Source organism: Ctenopharyngodon idella, chromosome 15, assembly GCF_019924925.1.
Source record: "Ctenopharyngodon idella isolate HZGC_01 chromosome 15, HZGC01, whole genome shotgun sequence".
NCBI classification, from domain to species: Eukaryota; Metazoa; Chordata; class Actinopteri; order Cypriniformes; family Xenocyprididae; genus Ctenopharyngodon; species Ctenopharyngodon idella.
This window is the reverse complement of record NC_067234.1, coordinates 17,158,507-17,171,555: the sequence shown is the minus strand read 5'-3', so window position 1 is coordinate 17,171,555 and position 13,049 is coordinate 17,158,507. Positions and strand designations below refer to the sequence as shown.

The 13,049-nt window shown below is 35.9% G+C and overlaps 1 protein-coding gene across 2 annotated transcripts in view; it reads right to left on the bottom strand.

The window, feature by feature from the left end:
* The window catches only part of nf1a (neurofibromin 1a), a 93,147-nt gene that overhangs the window by 12,919 nt on the left and 67,179 nt on the right, over positions 1 to 13,049 (bottom strand). For both annotated transcript variants that reach the window (XM_051861368.1, XM_051861370.1), the window contains exons 38-47: positions 12,752 to 12,954; positions 11,702 to 11,895; positions 11,418 to 11,558; positions 9,826 to 10,105; positions 7,431 to 7,645; positions 5,019 to 5,080; positions 4,754 to 4,895; positions 2,515 to 2,616; positions 2,155 to 2,295; positions 928 to 1,054 (exon numbers count right to left, since the gene is read on the bottom strand). In XM_051861368.1, coding sequence (XP_051717328.1) covers positions 928 to 1,054; positions 2,155 to 2,295; positions 2,515 to 2,616; positions 4,754 to 4,895; positions 5,019 to 5,080; positions 7,431 to 7,645; positions 9,826 to 10,105; positions 11,418 to 11,558; positions 11,702 to 11,895; positions 12,752 to 12,954 — 1,607 coding nt within the window. The remainder of the gene's footprint in view (positions 1 to 927; positions 1,055 to 2,154; positions 2,296 to 2,514; positions 2,617 to 4,753; positions 4,896 to 5,018; positions 5,081 to 7,430; positions 7,646 to 9,825; positions 10,106 to 11,417; positions 11,559 to 11,701; positions 11,896 to 12,751; positions 12,955 to 13,049) is intronic.

Below are 13,049 nucleotides of genomic sequence, written 5' to 3'. Positions count from 1 at the left end.
TTAACGATTTATAAAAGATTAATCACTGTCTGGCCATCTGGGATTTTGGTATGGAGATAAAGGTTATGATTATAATTTTTTGGAAGTATTACACCACATCGTGTGTGTATATTAGCACCATTTGTTGTTTTCTTGTGGTATGAGATAGAGCGTTTGGAACCAGAAGCGCTGCAGCGTGACGTCAGACAAGGGGTCATGAACTGCATTGTTTTACAGTGTTTCCTGGGGTGCACTTACAATGTTAGTATGATTTTTACATCAAAAATGTCTATAATTTAGAAATAAAAGGCATTTTTCCAACCCTGATTTAAACGCTCTGTTTTAAGGGGCGTGTCTGCTGTGAGACTTCAGTGTAAACACCCACTGCTGTGATTGGCTAACTTGTTTGCATATGAATTAGCTAAGTATTACACGTGGAACTCTCTAGAAAACATTTAGCATGTTTTTATTATTACAGCTCTCAAGGTTTACTAATCGTAAAAGTGTTGATTATAGCATTACATTTACATCTACGGCATTATATTTAGATCGTGGCATGAAAGGTTGCAGTGATGACTGATGTACCGAATACAAATAAATAAAGCTCAACTGAGACATTCTCATTCTTAAAAATAATTAACCATATTCCTAGCATTAGGATCCTTTGAAAGGTAATGTTATTTTTAGTCCTGTATCGCTCTTCTCTCCTCATCATCTCACTGACACACCAGTGGGCGGGGCTAATGTTGCAATGATGAAGCATGCATTGATTGTCTTCAGCAGACGCGGAGTTTCACCTATCTATCATAGACAGGCACATTCCACAACGAGTCGTTATCTGGGCTTGGTTACAATAAAAGCTGTTTTTGGACTAACAAGGAAATACACTCACAGAAAATAGCTTCCGCGTTGCAAAATAAGGTGGATAGGTGATCTTTTAGTCATTACCTTTGAGTAAGTGCCCCACTAATGCAAAGTTAAAGTTGGAGGCAAAGTTGAGTCCCACAAAATGGTCCATTTGTTTACAGTGCCATTCCAGTGGCTTCCGGATCTCCATGAAGACCTCCTCAGGACTCTATAAAGAGATGAAAACATGTTAATAAGTGCTTTGAGTTCTTACACTTGATTTTCTGAGAGGCTGCTACAGAGCCAATGGGTGAAGCTTGACATCCCCCCCCCCCTCTTTGGACATAATGGGTGGAGCTTGAAGGTCCAGCCACACCCTAAACCTGCTTAGGTTAAACTCCACTCATTACGTCCAGAGATGGGGAGCTGGACATCATTTGGCTCTGCAGTGATTACCGCTTGGATGTTTTATCTATTTATGTGAAATAATATTAAGGATATCAACATGTTAAAGGGTTAGTTCACCCAAAAATGAAAATAATGTCATTAATTACTCACCCTCATGTCGTTCCACACCAGTAAGACCTTCATTCATCTTCAGAACACAAATTAAGATATTTTTGATGAAATCTGATGGCTCAGTGAGGCCTGCATAGCCAGCAATGACATTTCCTCTCTCAAGATCCATTAATGTACTAAAAACATATTTAAATCAGTTCATGTGAGTACAGTGGTTCAATATTAATATTATAAAGCGACAAGAATATTTTTGGTGCGCCAAAAAAAACAAAATAACGACTTATATAGTGATGGCCGATTTCAAAACACTGCTTCATGAAGCTTCGGAGCGTTATGAATCTTTTGTGTCGAATCATGATTCGGATCGTGTGTCAAACTGCCAAACTGCTGAAATCACGTGACTTTGGCGCTCCGAACCGCTGATTCAATTCATAACGCTCTGAAGCTTCATGAAGCAGTGTTTTGAAATCAGCCATCACTATATAAGTCGTTATTTTGTTTTTTTGGCGCACCAAAAATATTCTCGTGGCTTTATAATATTAATATTGAATCACTGTACTCACATGAACTGATTTAAATATGTTTTTAGTACATTAATGGATCTTGAGAGAGAAAATGTCATTGCTGGCTATGCAGGCCTCACTGAGCCATTGGATTTCATCAAAAATATCTTAATTTGCGTTCTGAAGATTAACGAAGGTCTTACGGGTGTGGAACGGCATGAGGGTGAGTAATTAATAACATTTTCATTTTAGGGTGAACTAACCCTTTAAGTCTTTGGTTGTCTAAATGTAGATTACAGTCGAGCACCTTATCATTAAACACCCGGAGGCTGTCCAGTGTGTGCAGGTTCTGCTCCATTAGGGCGGTACCGGCGGAGTACAGATTCACTTCATCCAACTGAAGTACAGCCACAGCCACCCAGAACAGAGCTTTATGCATGGGAGAATCCTGCAGATCATTACACAAGCACACACAACGCTATTAATAGGTGAAGTGTGTCATTTCTGAGCCACCAAATGGAATTGTAAAAATAGGTTTCACACATGTACATATTGAGAGAAGTAAATTAAAACATTGTTACAGTCGTGTTATATCATATGGTCTATTATACACTGACATAACTGCTGATGTTTTAATAATTGAATCCAGCACACAACAAGACTGCACCTGATCGAGGAGAGGCTGTAGTTTGGTGAGAGCGATGACGGTGGCCTCGATGAGAACCTGGCTGTTGTAATTATCCGGCCCCTTTAAGCAGCTCTCCAGCCCCTGTGCGGGAACAGCATTAATCAGACAGAGCGGCGGAGCATGACGCCAGCAAACAGTCTGAGCGAATGACACTACAGCAGTTAGACTAGCGCACTGCATTTCTGCACAGAACTGAATCACACTACATATACAACACAAATATTCACAGTGTCCAGGCAAAATATAGCCACAGTACTACAAAAATACAACAAAAGATGCCCACCGATCATCTTCAAAACACAAATGAAAAAATTTGAATCTAATCGGAGAAATTTCTGTATTCTCCATTGACAGTCCACGCAACTACCACTTTGATGCTTCAAGAAGTTCATAAAGAGATGGTAAAACTAATCCATATGAATCGAGTGGTTCAGTCCAAATTTTCTGAAGAGACTTGATCGCTTTATATGATGAACAGACAGAATTTAGGCTTTTATTCACATATAAACATTGATCAGCAAACATAAACAGAAGCTCAACCGTACTTGCTTTGACGTGCGAGAACCAATGAAGTTTAGTCTCGTGTTATGCAGCTTGTTTGAGCTTCCGCAAGAACCAATGAGGTTTATTCTCGCACATCAAAGTAAGCATGGCTCTTCGCGGTTCTTTCTGCATCCTGTCGACAACCTCAAATCAAAAATTAGATTGGATACTTATTAGAGATCGACCCATATATCGATTTACCAATATTTTCCCTGATATTTAATAGGATATTGGTTTTGTAATATTGGATTTACCGATAAACGCCGCCATCTTGTGGGTGTTTTGAGAATTGCGCGCAGGATCGCCATTACAGCGCATCTGAGGGGAGACGAGACAACGGCGTGCACAGGCAAAGTATACTAACCTGCTTTCCTGTAATTAGTAAACTTTATTTAACATAACAGCCATTAATGCACAAATTAGATGTGTGACATAAATGCCTGAAATGTAGCTAGTTTATGCAGCTTGTCTATAAGAAATAGAGATAAGATCACGGATTCACGTAAGATAATCCATCAAGTCTTGTCCAAATAAAGATGTAACTTTGCATGAATTAAATAATACAGCCATGAATGAGCACGTGTTGGAAATAAAAGCACTGAATTTAATTCTCTCTCTGTCGTCTATGCTCATCATTAGTCTCGTGAAGTCGTCTGCACTTTGCTGTTCACTCAGCGGGTTGATGCTCAGGAAATGCTCCAGTACGGCCACCGCAAGATTTACTTGTTTAAAACAACGTAATTATATAAACATTTACTATATAACCATTAATTCGCTAATAAACATCCAAGTAAACGTAACTCTATGGAAATTAATTCTTTATTATCTCCACGAGCGATCGCAGTTTGAGTATAGTTCTGTGTAAATGCAGATAAACAGCGCTTTGTCAGCAGATATTTCATAATCTAAAACGACAAAAACATTATTAATAATTCTGATATAACATACCAGTTGAGAAATGCAATAAAATACGATGTTTTGTTTGTTATATTCCAATATTATTCAGTTGTTTAACATTATCCAGCAAATTATTCTCCACTCTTTAGCCTATTAAACAGCTTATAAATCTACTAAAACTGTAGTTTAAAATGAAGTATTACAGTTGATATGACTCCTGTCTTTCATTTATTTTCTCCATTTGACAACATTAGACATTCTACATTTAATTTGCTTATTAACATTAGTGTTGCTGCTGATGCTTTTTATAAATACAATTATTTTTGTAATGTGAAGATTAAAATTAACATGAAAGACTACTAATTTTCAACAAAAACAGTTTAGTAACAGTGCACTTTTTTATTTTTTGAACTTTCAGACTATTTATTGGTGTATAAATAAGATTTGTTTTGTTTTCTATGCAAGGAGGGAGTGATTGTTATAAATAAAATGGTTTGTTCAGTTCAGTGGTGTAATCGTGTCAAAAACAGAAGTATAACAGTAAATAAATATCGGTTCTGCATATCGGTTATCGGGCACATGAACACAAATTATCGGTACTAAAAAAAAAATAAAAAAAATAAATCAGTATCGGTCGATCACATACTTATTCAGTTCAAAATGGGGCGCAGCTGTGCATTTAATGAGCTTTTTATATATATATATATATATAAAATTCAGAATCTCATTCATATCTAAAATTCAGAAGTTTGAGAAGTAGATGAGAGAAAGAGCTCACCCGATCAATGCTGAGCAGAGGACTGGCTTTACTGAGAATACGAATGATCTGCTTGAGCTGCCCGTGAGTCACACGTTTACTGATGCAACCGAACACCACCAGCGCCCGTGGCTGAAGAGATGGGTTATACTGGAATGCAAACCTATCCAAAAAAAGAACACGTACATTAAGGGGATGTAACAGATTTTGTGTTTTTAATGTGATTGCACTAGGATTTTCAGCTGCAACTGCTTCAAAAAACTCTTGTGAAATGTTTTCAACATACTTTTGTGCCAATTCAGTCCACTGGTCAAGCCATTTGCATCCGGGGATGTCCCTCATACAGGCCTGGGGAAAAACAACAATTGTTTAAATAACACATACATAAAAGACTTCATGTGAAATGGTGTTACGTATCAGAACATTTTGGCCCACTCTTCTTCACAACATTGCTTCAGTTCACTGAGGTTTGTGGGTATTTGATTATGCACAGCTCTCGTAAGGTCCAACCGCAACATTTCAGTTGGGTTGAGGTCTGATCTTTGACTGGGCCATTGCAACACTTTGATTCTTTTCTTTTTCAGCCATTCTGCTGTAGATTTGCTGGTGTGCTTGCTTGGGATCATTGTCCTGTAGCATGTCCCAATTTTAGCCAAGCTTTAGCTGTCGGACATATGTCCTCACATTTGACTTTAAAATACTTTGGTATACATGATTGACTCTGTGGCTACAAAACAAGCCCAAATCATCACCCCTCCACCACCATGTTTGACAGCTGGTATGAGGTGTTAGTGCTCATATGCCGTGTTTGTTTTTCACCTAACTTATGGCCAAACACCTTCACTTTGGTCTCGTCTGCTAAAGGACATTAACTCTTGAGGTTTGTTCAGATGCAACTTTGCAAACATAAGCCGTGCTGCCATGTTTTTGAAGCTTTCTCCTGGCAACCCTTCCAAACATCCCATTTTCTCTAATTGTACCGCCATGAACTTTAACATTTAACATGTTAACAGAGGCCTGTAGAGTCTGAGGTGTAGTTCTTGGGTGTTTTGCAGTTTCTCTGAGCACTGCACAGTCTGACCTTGGGGTGAATTTGCTGGGACGTCCACTCCTGGGAAGACTGGCAACGGTCATGAATGTTTTCCACTTGTAAATAATCTTCCTTACTGTAGAATAACGGACTTCAAATTGTTTGGAAATGGCCGTATTACCCTTCTCAGACTGATGGCAGCAACAATTGCTTCTCTAAGATCATTGCTGATGTCTTTCCTCCTTGGCATTGTGTTAACACACACCTGAAGGCTCCAGACCAGCCAAAACGTCTGCTTTTACAGAGGTGATCACTCTTGCTGATGATCAGTTCATCAAAGGCATTTGATTAGCAGTGCCTGAACATTACGTACCCTATGAAAGCAGTAAGGATGTACATAGTTTGTCACCCATTCCATGGCTTTTCCAGTTTGGTCTAGTTTTTGTTAAATAAATAATGACACAGTGTAAAATGTCATGTGTTGTCGTTCATCTTAGGTTGTATTTACCTAATTTTAACACCTGCCAAGGACAAGATGATCTATTATGTCCTGATACATAAAACACTCGATTCATACATATCAAGAAAGATCCGAAAGAAAGGAAAAGAAAGATCCACACTCTTTTATCTTATTACATTTTTTAAATATGTTTCATTATGCAACACAGCACATATAAAACAGACGTTTCAGCTATTTGCCTTCTTCAGTGAATCATTAAATATTATTACCACAAAAGAAGGCAAATAGAAAAAAATGTCTGCTTCATATGTGTTGTGTTGCATAATGAAAAATGTAAAAAACGTTATTAATAAGATAAAGGAGTTCGGATCTTTCAGTTTTTATCACAAAACTGTATTTTTCAAGGACCTATGCACCCTGAGTCGTTGGTAGAGTGCAGTGATTTCATCTTTTTTGATCCCCAGAAAGGGAGAAAAAAATAAATTAATTTAATACACATCAGTAGCAATACTACTGATACTGGCCTTCATTCACTGCACTTACTAAAAAGATGCCGGCCAGATATTTTAAATATACCATCTTTATGTTGTTTCTACATTCATTTGGAGAATCAATGTCAAAATATGTATTAAAACATAAAATACTAATTGTATGACTAACATACATTAAATCGTATTAATATTTCAAATATGTTTGAAATGCCACCTATAAAAGTTAGCATTTAATTTCTATATTTTATTTAGTAAATTAGGTTTGCCATAACATTAAAGAATTACATATTCAAATAAACAAACGGTTCATTTAAATTGTAATAATTTGTGCTGCCAATCAAATAAACAAATGAATCACACATTTCTCTAAAATTCCTTGTAATTATATGCATATCATTTAACATTTTAATATAGCTATATTTTAATATTAATATATTTATTTTTACACATTTTTTACTAAGTACTATGAATGAAGGCCAGTATCACCGATATCAATACTGCTACTGATGACAATATTAAATAGATTTATTTCTTAATTTCTGAGATTAAGTGAGTGTGTGTTAAACCATTTACACAAAATACATCCTTTAAATGGATAAACAGTGCTGGAGATGCATAAACAGATCATAAATACACTTGAAAATGACATCAGCAGTTAAACAAAACAAAACGTGGTTAGACAGCTCACTTCTATAATACACAATGTTGGTAACTGACCTCCATGATCTCCAAAAGAGCCTCTGTAACCGTTTCCAGAGACGACAGAGCAAAGGTCTCTCTCTCGTAGGAGCCGGGGGAGAACGAACGGTCTCTGTAGCTGGAGCGGAAGGCTATGACCGCAGCAGATTTGACCTTACTGATGCCGAACAGCAGGTAGAACTTGGGCAGGGAGAACTCGGTCAGACTCAGACGCAGCACCTGTTTAGTCTCCTCTGCAGAAGCAAAAACCAGAACAGCAACAAATCAGACTCAGGTTTTTTTCAATCATATTTTTTGTTTGTTTTTTTTTTACATTTATTTTAATTTTTTTAACTAAATTTTTAAAAAGTTTAAACACTTTTTATGTACACATATTATGTACAATAATGTTCTTTATACAAGTTTTTTTTTTTTGGTCATCATTCAGATTTCAAACAATTAATTCCGGTTTAATTACTCATTTCATACGTAGAAGTACATCTGTACAGACCTTCATTCATAGTACTTAGTAAAAATATGCCATTAAATAAATATACTATATTACAAATTTTAAAATGTTAAGTGAGATTACTTACAGAAAATTGTGCAATTAATTCGTTATTGACAGCACTAATTATTACATTTTAAATTAACTGTTTTTTATTTTAATATATTTTAAAATGTAATTTATTAATGTGATGGCAAGCCTAATTTATTAAATATAAATAAATATACAAATTAAATGCTAATTTTATAGGTGGAATTTCAAATATTGAATATGAATAACATTTAATATGTGAGTAATAGGGCTGTCACGATATCAGATTTTTCACACCACAGGTATCGTGGTCAAAAGAATTCACGATATCGATATATTGCGATATCTATAGAAACCTTGAAAAAAAACCTAATGTTATCAGTCAAATTCATCTTTATTTTGTCTTTTTCATTCTCTTTTAAGCCAATCAAATCACACCATTGCAACAACTACACTTAACTGTAATCAGATACTGATAAACAACTAATAAACAAACAACTGATAAACACAAGACACAGTTATGTTTACTTTTTGCATTCTCTGTCTTTAGCAAATTTGTATGAAGACAAGCATTTACTTTATTTGATTTCAAGCTGGAGTAAAAAACACTGCCTGAATGTATCCCGAAGAACTGAATGCACATTTTAAAGACCATGCTGTGTGATTTTATTCAGAGGCAGAAATTATATTATTTATAGTATTCTATACAGTGATAAAGTCTATGCATAGCATTATAAATATTCATTATCCTTATGAAAATAACCAAGATGGCTTGAACACAGACAAACAATATACTGTCAAAATGGTGTTAATTCTCTTCATGTTAAATCATTCAAATCATCTCTATTTGCATTTTAAATGGCCATTTCATACAGATTAAATAATCAGAGAGTAGCCTATTTATTTTCGTTTTGAATTATTTCGTTTAAAAGTAGTCATTTCAAGTTTTCTATAGCCTATGCACGCTGTTTCGGTTCATTTATGAGACGCGCTCCAGTTCACGTGCAAGTGATTGCGCCGGCGCCTCCATTATATTGCCTGCTATATTTGCTTCTTATTTATTAAATCCAGGCAATTGGTTGATGAAGCATTGATTAAAATTAAGATCCAATTTATACAAGACGAAAATCACTTTAACGAAAGACTTTCTACAAAACAAAACTTAATGAAGTGGTCAAAATCATGTCTCACCCGCTCCATGTCTCCCGATATATTGCGCATCTTATGATGTAGCTATCCTATCTTACTCGTGCTGTTCACTTTTCAAAATCAACATAGATTAAATGTAAAAATAACATAATATTTAAAGATAAATATGAAACTAAAAATGTTTTCTCTCACATGCTCTGCTGTGTAGAGAATCTCCTCTGTCTTATCAGGCGACATGAGTTTGCAAGGCAATAGCAGCTGCACGCACTGCATCTTCTGTTTTATGTCAGATGGCAGCGTTAAGGTGCAATACCGCCACCTATTGTACTTTGGGATGTCAACCAGGTACTGGCACTGGATTATTTTCGTGTCATATTATCATGTGTATTATTCATTTTAAATATTACGGTCATCACGATATATTGTCAGACCTATAATTAACACAATATCGATTTTTCATGTTTTAAATATCACGGTTATCGTCAATACCAGTATAATGCGACACCCCTAGTGTGTACATACCCCCATATGTTAGGTATATGATACATAGTTGTGGGCAATTAATGAAAAAGTTATTAGAATTTCATACTTGGCATAAGAAGTCCTCAAGCTTGAGTTTAAAAAAAAGAAAGTAAAAAAAAACTGTGATCATTCCTTACATGTTTAAAACATTTCCAAACTCATATTTATTTTTAACATGGAGCAAACAACCCTTAAAATCCTAATCTTCTGTGACTTATTCCTCACCACTGAAGTTAAGCTGTGAGCAGGTGCAGAGCGAGTGGATGATGTTAATGACGAGGCCGTGCGTCGACGCTCGGAGGGACAGCGGGCCGGTGGCCACCAGCAGGGTGACGACGTGGAACAGGTAGGGCAGATGAGCGGCCACGTCCAGAGAGTTGTTGAAGGAGAGCATGAGCATGTAACGGGCCAGTATGGCGATGTCGTCCCACATCAGGTGCTGCTCAAGGGTGGGCGTGGGAGACAGGCACGTCTTATCGATGATCTTACACATTCGGCCAATCACCTGAGAGATGAATTAATAAAGCAGTTTTGTTGTTACATTGCAATTTTGTGCTAATAAACAATATAAGAAATCAAGCTTGAAAATGAAAACTAATAAGTCTAATTGAACGCTAAATCAAACAAACATCACTGAAGCTGTTTATGTTTTCAAAATTATCAAAATGACACTTTGCATAATTTATCACTTCAAATCAGAAAGTCATACAATATCAGATAGAATGCAGACAATGTGCCCTTTATCCTAAACATTATTTGCTCTCTCAATAAGATTATACTTGGTCCCTTACTTAACCTCAGAGTCCCACTGCGATATGAGTCTTAGAAAAGCAGACGCAACAACTGGACAAAGCCTGTCCTTGTGCTGCTCGCTGTGACATCAGCAGTGGCTGGCACATGCTAACCAAACAATATTTTGGCTTTTGGCATTTGGGAAAACAGCTAAATATGTCCAACTAGTTAAAACAGCAGAAAATATATGATAAAGGTTACTGCGTCAATCAAGAACCATAAAGATTGAGACCCTAGAGTTATAGGAGTCGCAAATGTGTCTCTCCTTCTGCCCAAGTGTCTGACAATGACGTCCATTGAGCGTAATGACTAACAGTTGCCCATATAATAGGAGCGACTGCCCCGCTAGCTAACTATTGTCTGTCTGTGCGCACACGTACAAATTGGGCATTTGTGCACAAACACTTAGGATAATAGATGTTGGGTAGAAGAGCAAGTCAGCCTGGATAAGATCACAAGAGGAATGATTAAGGAACAGAAGAGCCAGAAACACTTCAAGCGGTAAGTCGAAATCTGTTTAAAAGAGCGTTAGAGGGCTAGAAAAAAAAACTTTTCTAAAACAAGATTTTTGCAGACATGTTAACAAGAAATAAAACTCGTTTGACTGATAATTGAATATTGTATCATATTAAATAGGACTGAGTATACATTTCAACTGAAATAAATGGAAAAATGGATACAATATATCTGAAGCTGTTTCAGGGCCTTTTGAATCACCCTTGATTTCACTGCGTAAATAAATAAATTATATATATTTATATATACAATTGCAAAGCAAAAATATCTGCGCTTACAAAATGACTGCGTATTCTGTTACTACAGTATGAAGGAAAAAAACAAAATGGCTTACATTTTGGTTTTGGTTCCGTTGCATTTTCTATGTCTTAAATCATTTATTGCAGGTCAGTTTTTAATATCTAACTGAGTGCTCTGTTACTAGGTTATCTTAGGAACAACATTATATTAAAAACATATATTGATAGGGATTTACAATACAATATGGTAGCTGAGCAGTAAGCATTTACCTTGCTGGACACCAATTTGACATTTCCTGAAGCCAGGGCTACAGCTGTGTCAGCCATCACTTCGGCCTTGATGGATCCCAAACCTCCAGTAGCACTGGTCTTTATGAAGCTATCCAACACCACATCCAGCAAGTCTGTGATCTATACATGTATACATAGAAATATACAGTTTGAAGTCATGTATCATTGTAATGCCTGTTATATCAGATGAAAATGGATAGAATAAGCTCATAAAATCAAATTCAATCAATGAAATGATGTTTACGAGGGTTTGAAGGGCCTACCTGACCCAAGCTGCCCCATATCTTTGCCTGTATGGAGGGGTACATCTGCTTCTCATTGATGGTCATTGTGATAAGCTTGTCCAGGATAGCCGTGACGCGTTGTCGTTTGGCATCGTCATTGTGTTTACAAAACCGCACCAAATTACGGAGCCAAGGAGTCATATACTCCAGACACAGATGCTTCAGCTCAATACCTAAAGGCCAACAAAGGACATTTTTTGTAAAAAATGACAATGACAATGCAAATTCCTCAAAAAACACACTATCGTTCAAAAGTTTGGGATCAGTAAGATTTGTTTTTGAAAGAAGACTCTTATGTTCACCAAGGCAGCATTTATTTGATTAAAAATACAGAAAAACATCAAAAAAACAAAAAAAAAAAAAAAAAAAAAATTTATATATATATATATATATATATATATATATATATATATATAAAAACAGCAATATTGTGTATATTACACTGTAAAATGTTTTCTTTTTATATTTAAAATGTTATATATTTCTTGTGTTGGAAAAGCTGAATTTTCAGCATCATTACTCCCGTCTTCAGTGTCACATGATCCTTCAGAAATCATTCTAATATGATGATTTGGTGCTCAAGAATCATTTCTTATTATTATCAATGATGAAAACAGCTGTGCTGCTTAATTTTTGTGGAGACAATACGTTTTTTTTCATGATTCTTTGACGAATAGAAAGTTCAAAAGAACATTTATTTGAAAAAGAAATCTTTAAAATTAAGAGTCTTCACTGTCACTTTTTAATAAATTTAATGGATCCTTTAAAAACAACTGGTAACACTTTATTTTACAGTGTCCTTGTTACAAATGTTACATATATTTACTATAGTAATAACAGCAAATTATGCATAATTACATGCAACTAACAAAACCAAACCCTGATCCTAACCATAACCCTATAGTAAGTACATGTTGTTAATTAATATTACTCTGTACTTAAAATGTAAAATTACACAGTAACAAGGACACCGTAAAAATCGAATGATAGTGTATATATTATTTTTTGTTTTTTGCTTGTGACACTAACTTGACTTGCTGAAGCCAGAGATGCACTCTTCCAGGAACTCCAGAGTGAGGTGGGGTTCGTTAGCTGCTAATGTTTTGCTAATGGACACAATAAAAAGGGTGTTGTTGGCTGGGATGCACAAGCCAGACGTTTCCAGGAGTTGGCCCTCAATCTTCAGGTTGAAGGTGCAGGTTAAGGCACAAAGTAGATTGTATGCAGCTGACCTGTTGAAGGAGTTAACAGCAAGTCATTTTAGGAAGCTTTAACAGCATGTTAGTTTCCATATTTGTAGGAATTAATGTGATTTTTTATTTTTATA